Source organism: Thamnophis sirtalis, unplaced genomic scaffold, assembly GCF_051295495.1.
Source record: "Thamnophis sirtalis isolate CommonGarterSnake01/CBP01778 unplaced genomic scaffold, rThaSir2_p1.2 scaffold_4, whole genome shotgun sequence".
Taxonomy (NCBI): Eukaryota; Metazoa; Chordata; class Lepidosauria; order Squamata; family Natricidae; genus Thamnophis; species Thamnophis sirtalis.
In genome coordinates, this window is record NW_028261384.1 from 29,752,129 (window position 1) to 29,767,311 (window position 15,183).

General features: G+C 36.7%; 1 protein-coding gene and 1 long non-coding RNA gene across 5 annotated transcripts in view; one reads left to right on the plus strand and one right to left on the minus strand.

The window, feature by feature from the left end:
* ARMC3 (armadillo repeat containing 3) overlaps positions 1 to 5,096 on the plus strand; it is a 72,006-nt gene extending 66,910 nt beyond the window's left edge. For all 3 annotated transcript variants that reach the window (XM_014067448.2, XM_014067528.2, XM_014067604.2), the window contains 3 exons: positions 259 to 456; positions 1,996 to 2,158; positions 3,727 to 5,096. In XM_014067448.2, coding sequence (XP_013922923.1) covers positions 259 to 456; positions 1,996 to 2,158; positions 3,727 to 3,936 — 571 coding nt within the window. In that variant the 3' untranslated portion in view covers positions 3,937 to 5,096. The remainder of the gene's footprint in view (positions 1 to 258; positions 457 to 1,995; positions 2,159 to 3,726) is intronic.
* The window catches only part of LOC148045794 (uncharacterized), a 58,152-nt gene extending 43,261 nt beyond the window's left edge, over positions 1 to 14,891 (minus strand). Inside the window, exons 1-3 of one of the 2 annotated variants that reach the window (XR_015696332.1) lie at positions 14,573 to 14,891; positions 13,035 to 13,123; positions 7,650 to 7,817 (exon numbers count right to left, since the gene is read on the minus strand). This is a non-coding gene — a long non-coding RNA (uncharacterized LOC148045794). The remainder of the gene's footprint in view (positions 1 to 7,649; positions 7,818 to 13,034; positions 13,124 to 14,572) is intronic. The other variant, XR_015696334.1, reaches the window with a different exon arrangement.
* Between the last annotated feature and the right edge of the window lie 292 nt (positions 14,892 to 15,183).

A 15,183-nucleotide genomic window follows, 5' to 3' on the forward strand; every position in this document is an offset into this window, starting at 1 on the left:
TATAAATATTTTATGGCTATTAGCTAAAAAATCTGGAACTCTTTGGAACCACATTTGAACATGAAGTTAGAAGAAAGACTGTTGAAAAGTGCTGGAAAATTTTAATATGACAGAAATACTTGTGCTATCTACCTTGGAGAAGAATCTCATGGTGTTTTTTTTTTTTCTGAATGAGCCTCTGAACCTTCTATGCTGATTAAAATAAAAGCTTTGGAAACAAAGATATTTCTAATAATCAGTGTTACCTTTTTACAAAAGGAAGGGGAAAGGGAAAAAAGAAGAAGAAAAACCAAAAGATGAGGAATTGGAAGCATCCATACCTAAAGTAGTTGAAACCCCAGGAAAAGCTTTATGGATCCCCCCTTTTGACCCCATCTTGTTTGATTATATTACTGAGATTTCCAGAACGATTCTGCCACTACCAACCAGCAAAGAGCAAGTGGTAGCTCTTGCACAGTGAGTATGTCAAATGCATGTGTGAGCCATATAAAGGGAATCTTTCAAACCATTTATTTAGACTGTCTATTGGCTGTGATTTTCATTGTATTCTATGATATGACTGTTAATCTGTCAGGAAATAATTTAGGGTAAGTTTGTAGGAGTTATAGAGGTCATGTTGAGATAGAACATTATTTAAATTGATTTTCAAAGTGACTTACTCATATATAAAAAGAGTAAAGCAAATAACTGTTTAACGCAGGAGTGTCAAATTGGATTTCTTCAAGGGCTGGATCAGCATTGTAGTTCTCCATGGGTCAGCCAGGAGGGAGGGGGATGGACACTTCCTGCTGGCCAAAAAGTGGTTCCTTCTGACTGCTAAAACAGGGTATAGGGGAGCCGCATGTGGCCCCTCATGCCCCGTTTTGGCTGCCAGAGGCACCATGGGCCGATTCTTTGCTATTTCCCATGTGCCAGATTTAAGCACCCAGTTTGACACCCCTGGTTTAAAGAGTTTCAGGGAAAAAGAGGTTTGTATCGAACCATGACTGAAGAATTAAAATAATAAAGCTGCAAACTTTTCTCCAAAGTTTCATCCCATCTTTTCTTTGTCTCTTCTTTCTGTCTTCCTCTTTCCTCTACCACTCCTGATGCAAACTTTTTCCCTACTTCTCTCTGCTCTGTCTTCTCCCAATTGCATACATAAATTAGACCAGCCCCAGACTAATGCATAATCCAAACATGACTAAATTTGTTCTGCCACGATAGCCTTTAATTCTATCACCTAAAAAGTTTATCTAGGAAGCAAGAGGTGAGAAATCACAGATATTCCATCCTAATCAAGTGTGCACACTTGATGTCAACATTCCATCCTCTCAATAATGGAATTCTTACCAGCTTTGCAATTGAAAAATACATTTCCCTTTGTTTAAATACTTGTCTCATTCGCTCAAAATTGTCCATGAATTAACTTACTTAGATTTCCTGCCTCTCAACCCCAAAGAGTATCAAAATCTTTATCTTTCTATTGTTCACAGCTCATCTTTCTTGCAAAACAGGCATCCAAGGATCATTGAATGAAGTTTGGCCACTTCTCCTCAGTGTTATGTTTCTTCCTTTGGCAAACTTCCACCAGAATATTAGGCCCAAAGTATGAAATCTCCATCAATTCAAGGTCCATTCCAGATTTAGTATGTTGAAGATTGCACTAAATAGGCAATGCTCATTGGGCTAAAGGCATTCATAGGAACTAAGTATTTTGTATGTGGCCCAAAACAATCCTTTTCACTCAGTACAGTCTAGGCAAGCCAAAAGGTTGGATACCCATCCTTTAGAACATCAAATTGTATTGCTAGATGAGATCAATATTTATGTTATCCTAAAATATACTGCCATCAAATAATATCTCCCAGTGGCACACAAATAAATTATGAGCCATGAAAGGATCCACCATGAACTCTATGCAAATAATTGTCAAGAAGCAGAATTATTTCTTACCCCAATTAAGTAGTATGACAAGAAAATGGATTTAATTTACCTTGTTTGATTTGAAAACAGGTTTGTTGCAGATAGGTTGGGTGGTCCCATTGAAAGAAATAATCTACATGAATTCAGCTGGGAGCTTCATATAAGTGAAATTGAATATGAGCTTAAATGCAACGTGGTACCTATTGGGAAGATTGAAAAAGGGACCTTCTACCACAGAGCTTTGCTTTTCAAGGTAAAACTGTGTAGCTCAGAGGTGTCAAACACAATTTAATTGAGAGACACATCATTGTTGTGTTTGATTTTGGGGAGCTGGGGTGGGTGGGCATGGCCAGCTCAGCATCACTTGTCCAGGTTCCTTTTCAACCACAACAGCTCCTGCAGCCCTCTGTCAGCAAAAACGAAGCTTGGGAAGGTAGTGCATGGTCCTCCTGGGCTCCATTTTTGGCCGTGACTGCCTCCTGCAACCCTATGCCAGCAAAAATGGAGCTCCCTGAACTCCATTTTCACTGGCGGAGGTACCATGGGCTGATCCTTCACTGTTTCCAGGGTGGCCTCATGGGCCAGATCTAAGCACCCTATGGGCTGGATCCAGCTTGCAGGCCTTAAGTTTGATACCACTAGTGTAACTAAACAAATGTGCTGCTCTAAATTGCATACTTTTAGTTTTAATGAATATGTATATGCTACTGTCCCATCAGATTCAATTTAAGTATTCTAGTATTCAAATTATAGCATTCAATTTTTTCCATGTGCACAATATTTTTGCTCATACTTGGTATTGATTTCCAATCAATAAATATGCATTTTTCTACTGTACACTGTTTATAATCTCCATTAAAGTCAATGTGACACTGAAAATAAACAGAAAAAGTCCTATGTATGAAAAGGCATAAACTATGACTCAAATCAGGAGCACATTTTAGAGCAGAAAAAAATTATGGGAAGACTAGACATACTTTCTTAATCTCATTTTGTTATCTGTAATATGTAAATAACAATACTGACCAAATCTATATAGTAAGGTTTGATAGTAGATTGATGAAGTTATCTAAATGTCAAAAAATGGCACTGAATAAATGCTATACATATTTAATGAGAAGGAAGTAATAAGTGCTATCAGAATTCTGGAAAATAGTAGGCAATAGCAAAACAAAGTTTTCTTACAGCAATTTCCTGCTGAAGTAAAAGAACAGCTGTCAGGATTTCTTGTGCATCAGTACTATTATCTCTCTAGCAAGTTGTAACATTAGAGACATTGCTTTTAAGTTAATCCTTGTATTTATGGATAAATGTATTAAGAAATACCATTATTAGAGATGTTTGAAGATTTAAATATATATGTAATTTGTATGCAGTTAATTCCAAGTTGTTGACTAAGAATGATATAGTGAGGAATATAATTTGAAAAATAACATGTCAAAAACAAATCCATTGTGTTTGGCAGGGATAATAAACTCAATAATCTTTCCATCTGCAGTCATTCTTCCAGTGAATTCTCAGAAAGAAAAATGAGAATGTGTCCTCTATGTAGATTGACTGAAACCAACTGCTGTTTGGCTCCTTACTGACCCCAATAATTCTTCATTAAATAGTATTCAATTGACAACTTCTCCTTTTTCTCTTTTAACCATTAGCATACCAAATTATAAAGCATTATTACCAATGATGTATCTCTTTGGCTATAATGAGAAATTTAGGGTTGCAATGGTCCTTCAGATTTTTCCACCCTACTTCTGTAAGTCTACCAGAAGAGCAATCACAAAATAACAAAACTAAAGTATATTTTTATTCTTTTCATAGGTTCTGGCAGACAGAATTGCTATTAATTGCAGCCTATACCGGGGTGAATATAATAGAGCGTGGAATGAGGTGAAATTGGTTGATGATTCTCCTTTGGGAATACCTGGACTTCTGCTTCCCCCTCAAGTATATATTGTGGATCTCATGTATCAGCCAGGCTGCCTCATGAAGGAAGAAAGTCCAGAGGCAGATTGTTATCGACGGATTTGATTTTTTTCCCCCTTAACTTTCCTTACGTATGTATTTATTTGCTTATTAGCATTTCAGTTTGCTTTATTAAAATCCTACATATAGGGCTTATTTTCCAAGATGGGAATCTATTCCCAGAAGTTGGAAGTTGGAGAGAGACAAAGTTGATTGTATTTTACATTTTTTAAAAGACATGTTGAATAAATAAAAAAGAATTATATACTTGAAAAATTAAAACTGCGGAAAAGCAAATGATTGTTCAAATTTACAAAGCAAAATGAGTGATGAGAGTTACGACAAAATGCTGCAGTAGTTCTTCATTTTATAAAAAAACAAAAACACCCTATTAACATTTGGATGGTTGTAGATTACATTGAACTATTTTGGATAGCTGGTGAGATAATGATGTAAAATAATATTTTCTTTCAAGAGGATGAGCTTTTTGATAGGACTGGATTTTTTTCTTCTACATTAAACCTATTTTAAAATGTATAGCTTTTAAATATTTTTCAACTGAAAATGACAGGAAACTGGATCACTATCATCAAATTTGAATGTAGGAGCGATAGCAAAAGAAATATGGGATTGCCTCATCCCGTTTTATAGCTGTGTAGAATTGGGAAGTAGAACCATATGGTCTGTAGGGCCTTGCCATAAGGGATTTAGGGAGTCCCTAGACTCCATGCTAAAGGCTACATTGTATATATATACACACACCCAAATTAAACCAAAAGAAATTAAATTAATAAACTTTGATTTTTCCCTTTTTCAGAACTACAATAAAACACCAACAATTAAACTAGCAAATATTCCTACTCAGCCCAGCACTCCCATGAGCCTTCCAGCTGACTTTGCAATGCCACTTGTATGCCTGGAAGCAGGGACAATCAAGGCACCACCACCGTTTTGATACATACAATTCTATGCTGTTTATGGCAGCCTGCTTCCATCAAATCATCCAGTAGAAATGAGTGCAGAAGCACGGAGAACAAATAGAACGCTTTCTGAATGTACTTTCATGCTCATTAGCTTGTCAATGACTGACACTGCTTTTTCATGCTTTTTTGTTTTGGCAAGTATGCTTACAGTGTTGGTACAGGAGTGCATGATTTGTGTTTGGATGGAACAAAGGAGGTGGACATTGAGCCCAAATAAAATGCAGAGGGTATTGGGAGATGTTATGATCTGTGTGTACTTGTGAGTGTCCCAGAGAATGGGAATCTGACCAGAACAATCACTGATGGAAAAGGTTTTATAAGTACATTAAAAGTAAGGTTTAGTTACAGGTAATATACTATAGAATTGGCAAAACCTGGCAGAAAGCTGAGTCAAAGTGTATGTACTCTATACGTGTGAGCTAAGAAGAAAGGTAGAAGGAAGTCACTTCAGATTTATAGTTTCTTAGACAAACGTCAGTCAAAGTAATAGATCAATGCAAGACAATCTCTGAGCCCTCTTAGACCCTCAATGATGCTACATAGGCAGGTGAAGGCATGTCAAGGTGTCCTTTACCAGGTTCTTGCTCATGTATCAGTGATACATAGGAAATTGGCAATAACCTACACTACATCACCATCCTATTATAAAAGGGGCTGTTGATAAATGAGGGTCACATAACGTTTACTTAGACAGAGCGAGGCAGATTAAAACCGGGTCGTTTGGTAGAGGGGTCACTAATGATCAAGCCACAAGAAGGTACCATGGACCCTTCCTCTCTCAAGGCATTTTTGGGGTTAAAGTGGATAGATGTTGAATAGTGATTTTCCTTGCTGGCCTATGGGATTTCAATCTTGTGACAGAGCCTATATTATCCTGGACAATAGGTAGTTGTTAAGTGTGTTCCATTAACACACTTCTGTTAAGACAGAAATGCATGCTGTAATTAACACCAATTAATTAGTAGCCTTACTAGGCTAAAAGAATTGAGTTACCTATTAGCAAAGTTTGGCTGCCACCTTGTAGATTGTGTAGGTTTGAAAAATATACCGTACATTATAAATCTACTAAAATTAAATTGAAATTTCAAGCTTCAGTAAGTTCGCTTGATAAGCCTTGGTATTTTCTAGCTGGTCTTTATGCCTGGAAACATTTTCTGCTCGCAGCTTGACTTCTGTAATAGAATCTTCTAAACCAGCGATGTACAATTTACTCTGATTGTTTTAGGGAGAGACACTCCAAGAAGTATTGATTAAAACCAGGGTTTGATTCATTTTATATTTACCTAAAATTCAGCATAGATAATATCAATTCTTTTGTGATATACTGAACTATTTTCACTGTTACAATTTAGTCTAGGTAGTCCTTGATTTATGACCACAGTTGAGCTCAAAATTTATGTTGCTAAGTGAGGCATTTGTTAAGTGAGTTTTGCCCTATTTCAGTGAAGGCAAACCTTTTTCGTACCCGCGTGCCAATCTGCATGCCAGAAATGGCACGCAAAACCATCCCTTGAGGAACATGCAGCCTCGCTGGCCTTCGTGCACGCAGAAGCGCCAAAAGCTGGAAGAGCAGCATTCCATCATGCAGGCACACAGCGACACCCAAATTTCCGGTTTCTGGCACAAGCCCAACAAACATCTGGCAGTTGCGCATGCACGCAATGAAAACCTGGAAGTTTGGGTGCCAGTACCTGCAAGCGTGCTGGAACACTGCTCTTCCAGATTTTGGTACTCCCACACGCGAAGGCCAGCTGGCTGGTACGCATGTCTGCATTGAAAAGCGAAAGAGGAGCCAGCAAAGGCGTGTGTTCCTTGTGGGATGGTTTCCAGCAAGTGTGCCATAGGTTTGCCACCTATTTTATGACCTTTCTTGCCATAGTCACAAGTTGTTAATTTAATAATAGTTGTTAAGTGATTGTGCTTCCCCATTTACTTTGCTTGTCAGGTGGTCACAAAAGGCACCATATGATTATATGACCCCGGGACACTACAAACTGTCATAAATATGAGTCAGTTGCCAGGCATCTGAACATTTATCATGTGGCTATGCGGATGCTAAAACAGTTGTAAGTGTGAAAAACTGTCATGTCACTTTTTTCAGGGTTGTTGCAACTTTGAATGGTCACTAAATGAACTGTTGTAAGTTGAGGATCGGCTGTAATATATTTTGGAAGTCTCTGGAGATAATAGTCAGCCTTTTTTGAAATGGGGGAGGTTAATGTCACCCTGATGCTTCTCCAAATTATGTACCTCTGATCTCAATATTCCCTTTATAGATATGAGCAACCATGACAAATAAACATATTTATTATGAACACACAAAAATTCAGAAGAAGTGCTTTATCACCTGTAAGAGTGCAAATGAAGCACCTTTTTTCACACTGTTAAAGCAACAAGAGTCAAACCCTGCAAGAGGCAAGTAGAAGCAGTTTCTGAAACAGCTACATAAGCCTGCATAAGACAACAGTTGCTTTAATAACACTATCAATAGAACTTGGAGAGGCCTGTAAAGCACTGTGAAGGGCTATATAAGTCTAAGTGCTATTGCTAGACATATACAGTGCTTTACAACCCTCTCTAAGCAGTTTACAGAGTCAGCATATTGCCCCCAACAATCTGGGTCCTCATTTTACTCACCTCAGAAGGATGGAAGGCTGAATCAACCTTGAGCCTTGTGAGATTTGATCTGCCAAATTGCAGGCAGCCGGCAGTTAGTAGAAATAGCCTGCAATACTGCATTTTAACCACTGTGCCACCACGGCTCCTAAAATGATTCAAATACGATGCTTCACTCACCTGTCTTTCCATTGCAATGTAGTTCTTCTAGATGCTTTCCACAGTTCTGATTGGACTTTCTATCCAGAGTTTTCTCAAACCGTTCTATCAGTCCCTGAAGCATTCTATGAAATACAGGTAGTCCTCGACTTACAACAGTTCATTTAGTGATGGTTCAAAATTACGACACTGAAAAAAAAATAGCTTATGACCATTTTGCACACTTATGACTGTTGCAGCATAGACACATGATTTACATTCAAATTCTTGACAACTGACTCACATTTATGATGGCTGCAGTGTCTCAGAGTTATGTGATCCCCTTTTGTGACCTTCTGACAACCAAAATCAGTGTAGAAACCGGATTCACTTAACAACCATGTTACTAATTTAACAACTGCAGTAATTGACTTAACAAATCTGGCAAGAAAAGTTGTAAAATGGAGCTAAACTCATTTAACAAATTTCTGACTTAGCAACATACATTTTGGGCTCAATTGTGATCGTAAGTTGAAGACTATCTGTATTCTAAAGCATGTTGAAAATTAAATTGCAAAGATGTGTTCTTTGTAGTCTCTGTGCACTTTCTAAAGTATTTATCATTTTAATATTGAGGGTAATTAAACATTCTGCTCTTTTCCTGCTTAAGATGACACTTCTATGTAATTCCAGAAGTTTTTTCTAAAAGTAAAGCTTTGATTATCATCAATTCTACAGGCTCAAAACTCTGGGAACAAAGAGCAAATAATCATTTAATTGCTACTCCATCTTGAACTCTTATCTCTCAAAATAAGAAAACATAGCATGAGATCACATATACAGAGTAAATTCTGGAGTGGGGTGAAAACTTCAGGTAGATGTTCCCTAAGAGTATAGATAATTTATCAATTAAAATTACTGCAAGAATTCATAATCTGTACACTATTTTGATTTCCTCAAACTTGTTTCTATACCAATGGGCCATTGGTATGTTGAAACCCAACATCAACAGAAAAGTGGGCCAAGAATGCACATGCTCATATGTTGTGGTCCAGTCTTCTCTTATGCTTGATCATCCAAAGCCATTTAAAATGAAAGACTTAATTGAAAATCATTTAGATTTAGACTTCAGAAGTTTTCTAGAAAGGAATTGCCAAATCTAATCTTAAAAGAGATGAGAGGGATTCATGTAGGAGATAACCAGGCTGAGTGGAGGGCAGAATCAAACGCATCATCAATCTGGCCTACACCCCCAGAAAAGACTCACCTAAATCCTACACCCCCTCCCTCTTAAAGTCCATTAACTCTTATCTGGTGCAATTTGTTAGCTAATCAGATTCTTGTATATAGGTTGCATGGTTGTATCACAGTACCTTGAATTTTATCCTGGCTCCTGATTTCATGCATCTGACAATGCCTAGATTTTCCTTAAACTGGGGCATCTGTGTGATCTTCAATTTTTATCATTTTTCATCAATTAATAATGATGTCAGGAAACAATTCTATTGGAAACTTTCCAGAGATATTCTATCCATTAATACTTAACACTCCAAGTATTGGAGTTTCCTTTGGAAACTGCCTTATTTGTTTCTGACTGATTAGTATTTAATATACATTCTTTAATCATGCACACAGAAATGCAAAAGAAACAATGTATATGAGGAAGATCTAACTTATTTGAACATAGCATGAAATGTATGTTCTCTAAAACATTTATCAATGTTTCAAATAAAGAATTTCAGGAGAAAGAAGAGCAATGGGATTATGAATTTCATAAGAACCCTGAATCAAGTCATGCCAAACAGCCATTACTGAATACCAGGAATCTTATTTAATCAAACAATGTTACTTCAATAAATTTGAAAAGCTTAACTCACTAATATTGCCCTTCCCTTTGTAGATGGTTTAAAAAAAACATGCCTAAAGGAGAAAAGCATTGTTGCAAGATTTGGACCTTTACTAATAAATTAGGAATAACATTAGAAAATATGCAGACTACTATTACCATGTATGACATGAAAGCAGAGTATGGGAAATATTTCAGGTCAATTTGTTGTCTGCAAGAAACTGGATCTTTTAACAAGGAAGTCAAGCTGTCATAGAAGTGAGTCATTTAGCTCTGATTAGTACATGAAACATGGCATAAGCCTGCCCTTAAATCATTTATATTTTACTTTTTTATGATGCTGTTGTGAATTACCTCTTTCTGCATCTGTAATTAGAGGACGTAACAGATGGCCTGGGCTTAGTTCAGGGTGATAAATCTATTCAAACAATCTACAGAGAAGCTCCTGTGGACAAATAGTTCTCTGTTCACTGCTGGTTTAAGGTTTGAGCTCAATTTTTTGGGCAAAGGATAATTCTACAAGAGCCTGGGGAAGCGTTTTTGGAACTCAAAGAGGCTTAGTAGGTTGTTTTTAAGAAACTGAGGTTTTTTTCCAGAATTAGTAAAACATCTTGAGGAAAACTCTTCTCTTATTGGAAATGTGCAGTTAACCATGTTTCTTTTCATCTTTTGTGGAATTGCAATTTACTTATTTGTTTTAGTAGCAATTAAGCATCTAATCAACTTTTTAATGTGAAAAAACAAAGCAGGAGTACTTGGATGAGAAATCTAGAAAATTCCAGAGTTATGGTTTATATTGGGAAGGAATTAATAAAATTAATAAAATCCCAAGAACAAAGCTATGGCAAACTACTGTTTATTATTGCCAAGAACTAGATGAACATATCCATGAAGTCATGAAGACTGAACTTGACACAAAGCAGATGTTTATCTTTTTAATATATACAGTATATCAGACCAAATCAAGGATTTCCAAACTTTTTCCACAGAGCATCTTGAGGGTGCTAGAGACCATTTCCCCATTGACTTCTTTTGATATATATATATATATATATATATATATATATATATATATATATATATATATATATATATATATATATATATATATATATATATATATATATATATATATATATATATATATATATATAATTTTAAGGCATGATTCTCAGGATACTCAATTCTGTCTGTGTGATAAAACTGCAGAATATACACAATTCTGCTAATAGCAGCTTTATTTGGACAGTGAAATGATCAGACTTGATTTGGTGAGTAGCAGTTTATTACCACTACCAATGGACAAAACTGAGCATAAAATACTGAAGAATGAAATGGTTACAACTCAGCCAATGTTCTGTACTTCTGGGCTAGTTTATTTCTTACATCTATTCTCTACCATGTTTCAGTCCAATTTCTAACCATTGCTAATTCTCTCCTGACACAAGTAACTGGAAAGGTCCATCAGACCTTCCAGTGAAATTCCTATTATATGATTAAATCAGGAAAAAAGTATTCTTGTCCATCACTTACTTTTAAAAATTCACCCACGTGCAGTGCTACTGCTGTAACTCAATAGAAAAAAATCCTGGAAATTCAGCTGTTTTTCATCCCACCAAGACAAGATATATTTTTATCATAAAATAAACTATCTTTGCCAGATAATAGATCCATTACACAGCATAATATTTATTGTTTTGTTACTTTGTTACTCCAAAAAATTACTTTTGTCCTATAAGTAACTTTTTTTTTCAGATTCCATTTGAACTTCCAGCAAAGTTCAGAATTTATAGTTGTAGAGGTCACATGCACAAGTCCCTATCTACTCTAGCAATTTTTATGAGGCACAAGACAGAGCATATAGCTTAGGTCAGTGATGGCGAACCTTTTTAGCACCAAGTGCATGCGCATGCAGGCATGCCATCTGCTTGTCTTCAGATTGCTGGCAATCTGGCACACGCAAAGACCGGCTGGCTGGAGTGCATGCGGTGCCGGAAACCAGAAGAGCAACTGGGGAAGGTGCGCATGACCACAGAGTGTCATAGGTTCACCATCACGGGCTTAGGTCATTCCTTTCATTCTTCAATTGCAAAGTTCTCCAGCTCTCCTTGTTCTAAGCCAGCCATTTTGAATCTGAGAAAATCTGATATTTGTGTAGATCTATCAGCTGATTCATTGAAGCCTCTGCATGTTCACAGCCTGTCAACCAGCCAGAACATATTTGCTACCTCAGCTTCCCTTCTTCCTATCATCAAGTAATTCTGAATTGGTTTGATGATGTTACAAGTAAGCAAGTAACAACATGAGTATTGACATACAGAAAATTGACATAAGCAGATCTCAAGTGCCATTATAGACTATGAATCCATATATACTAAGCTAAGTGGAAGCATTGTTCTTGTACAAATAACCAGAACAGGAAATCATAAATACAAAACATGAATATATTAAAACGTGATACCATTTATTTACCTCCAGCTCCTTAGTTCTCAAAAGATTACTTATGTACAATATCCTTTACAAACAGTTTTGTGAGGAAAGTGATTGTTATTATGACCTTAATTACATAACAGAATTTGGGTAATAAATATTTAATTTTATTTTTTTGTATAAAATTTAATTCAAAAATATTTTAAATGAAAAGGAATGAATGTAACTATAGTTATTATTTTATTCCTTCCACGCACTTAAAAATGAAAAGAGGCATTTGTTTAATTGTGTCCACAATTGCAGGAAATTTGAGAAGCAGTACATTAAACTCCCACTTTCCCCTGACATCTTTTTTTATTAGTAAGATCCTAAAGAACAATACTGGATCTGCTTTCAGTAAAATAATTGCCATATATTGCCCTTGGTTATTCTGTTTATATTTTTAAGCAATTATATTGATCTAAAGATTATGACACTACCACTCTATCACAGTTAACAGCCCAGTTTTTGAAAGATACATGAAAATGACAATATCTATTTGATTTAATATCTAACAATTCATACACATTTCCTGTTGTTTCCTATATTGCTAAACCAGTGTCTTTCCGCAGTAACTGTTGGAAACAATATCAGTTCACCTTTCCGCTATACTATATACTATTAAAATCAGTGCACTATCCATAAGTAACAGCATGTTCCTCTGAGTCTGAAGCTAACATGTTTAATCATTAATCAAATTTAGTACTGAGCGTTTTCCGCTGCATAGTTTCCATGAACTTTGACTCAAGAATAGACAGCAATTAATGACTCTTATAATTTGATCTCCAGAATGCCCTCAGCATCCCCTGAACTTAGCACCTATTCTCAGCACACAAATAATTTATGTCAAGTGATAACTGACGTAGTTACACTAAATTTCCTTTTTTTAAAGATAGGTTAAAACATTAAATGTGGAAATGTCTGGATAGAAGCTATGCTCATAATTCACTTCTCATGCAATGTACTTCTACAGTATAAGATATGGTTACTGATGCTTTTGTTTTAAAAATATATTACCACTGGCTCTCAATATACTTAATAATATTGAGTAATGTGAAATGTGGCTGAAAAATGGAAACTGATATGCAAATAGGATATTACAACACACTTACCTGCTGCAAAACCCTGTCTGAAATGATGGATCTGCCATATGATTGGCCTACAAAATCACCAAATTCCTCATTTGGGACAAAGCCTAGTTCTGAATATATATATATAGTTCTGAATATATATATATATATATATATATATATATATATATATATATATATATATATATATATATATATATATATATATATATATATATATATATATATATATATATATATATATATACTTAAAGTCACAACCCCTGGTATGCCCAAGTGTGGGAGGAAGGTTAATAGGTTCGAATCCCAGTAAGGATATGGCTAGCTGATGAGAGCTAAATAGCTTGAAATAGATCTATACTAGTCTTCCTTTATTTATTTATCAGCACAAATAAAAACATATATATATATATATATATATATATATATATATATATATATATATATATATATATATATATATATATATATATATATATATATATATATATATATATATATATATATATATATATATATATATATATATATATATATATTTAAAAAGCTTTAAAATGTCAACTCTGGTGATCTATTTGTGGATAATAGAAATATACACATATATACTGTGGCTCAGTATTCTAAGAAATGCTTTGTGTGCCAAACAATTCAGATTAAACCCTGGCCTCCTGAAATTAAGATTTTTAGGATCAAATTACCTAAAGCATCAGATCCTTATGATCGTCAGACTCTCAAATGAGTATTTCCCTCTCAAATGAATATTTTCCCCTCAAATGAGCATTCTCATTCCTCAAATGAGTATTTTTACAGGTTATTTTAACAAAGGAAAGAATATTTACTCATTTTCCCTTATAAGACTTTGCAAGCCTCTCCCAACTGCTATTTCGAGCCCAGGGAGCCTCTAATCATTATTTCCCTCCCTCTGCACAATAAGATTAGTCGTGTAATAAATTCCCGAGGGGGGCAGATTGCACTGGATAAAATAAATCCGTTTTGCTTTCAGAGGGCAGATAACCTCGAAAATCCAATGCAACCCCTGCAGAAAGCGCCAGCATGCCTTCTTTTCCACTGAGAAAAAAAAAACACGGATAAAAACAGGCCTTTCCATTCTGCAGCCCTCCAAAGCGAAGATAAATTAACAACCTATCTATTCAGTCTAGAGTAGAGCATGAGGATTAACGGGGGAAGCAAGAGGGGGGATTTTTTTTCCCTTATAGACTCGTGAACGTCTGAAAAGAAAGCCCACCCAACATATGGCGGTCGGCCCAACAGGGCTAGCGTAAACCGCGAGCCGTTTTTAAACTGGAAGTGGACGGCGGGGAGAAGCAGAGACCTCGCCACTCGCTGAAAACCCAGGAAGCCTTGGCGCCTGTTGCTCGGCCGCTTGACCCCTGGATCCGCTCTGTGCCGCTTGGGAACAAGAGATTAAGGAAGGCGAAGCGACAGAGGACATGCAGGGCGCAGCCTCCCGGGTCTCCTACGCCTCAGCTGCCTCTTGGCTTGGCCATCTCAGAGACCTCAGCATCCGCTCGAGGCTCCACAGGAGGATTCGCCTTCACCTTAACTCCAGCCTGCCGGCGCTTGAGGAATCTACAATGGTCCGTACCGACGCTCAGTGGAATTGACCGTGTTCGGCTATGTCGAGCCAAGTGGGGTGGAACGACAGGAGAAGGAAAACGAATTAGCAGCCGTGGCTCCTTGCCTGATCTGGGACCGAACAGACACGTCGGGGTTTCCCGAGGTCCCTCCCACCCGCCATCGTTCTTGCCTGATTCGGCCAACTTTTGCGAAGACCGCAGTAAACGCGATGAACTCTTGACTCTTTGAGAAGACCTGCAAAGTTGCTGGGCGTTGGGAACTCGATCTCTTCAGCCTGAAAATTTGCTGGCAAATGAATCCCGTGGCAGATGCGCTGCAGCGTGATAAACACAGTAGAATTTATTGGCCTCTAGGTGGTAGCACAACCTTTAAGCAGAGTCAAAGATGGTCCCAGATAGTTAATACGTCTTAAAATCCCAGGCGGATAGACTTGTTTTTTCTCCCCCACCTCAGCAATTTAAAGGTGATGGACTTCAATTCCCCTAATTACTTAGTCAAGTTCAACTCCAGTTACATACGTTTATAATGCCTTGATAAGGGCGCACTTGGAATATTGCATTCAGTTTGGGTC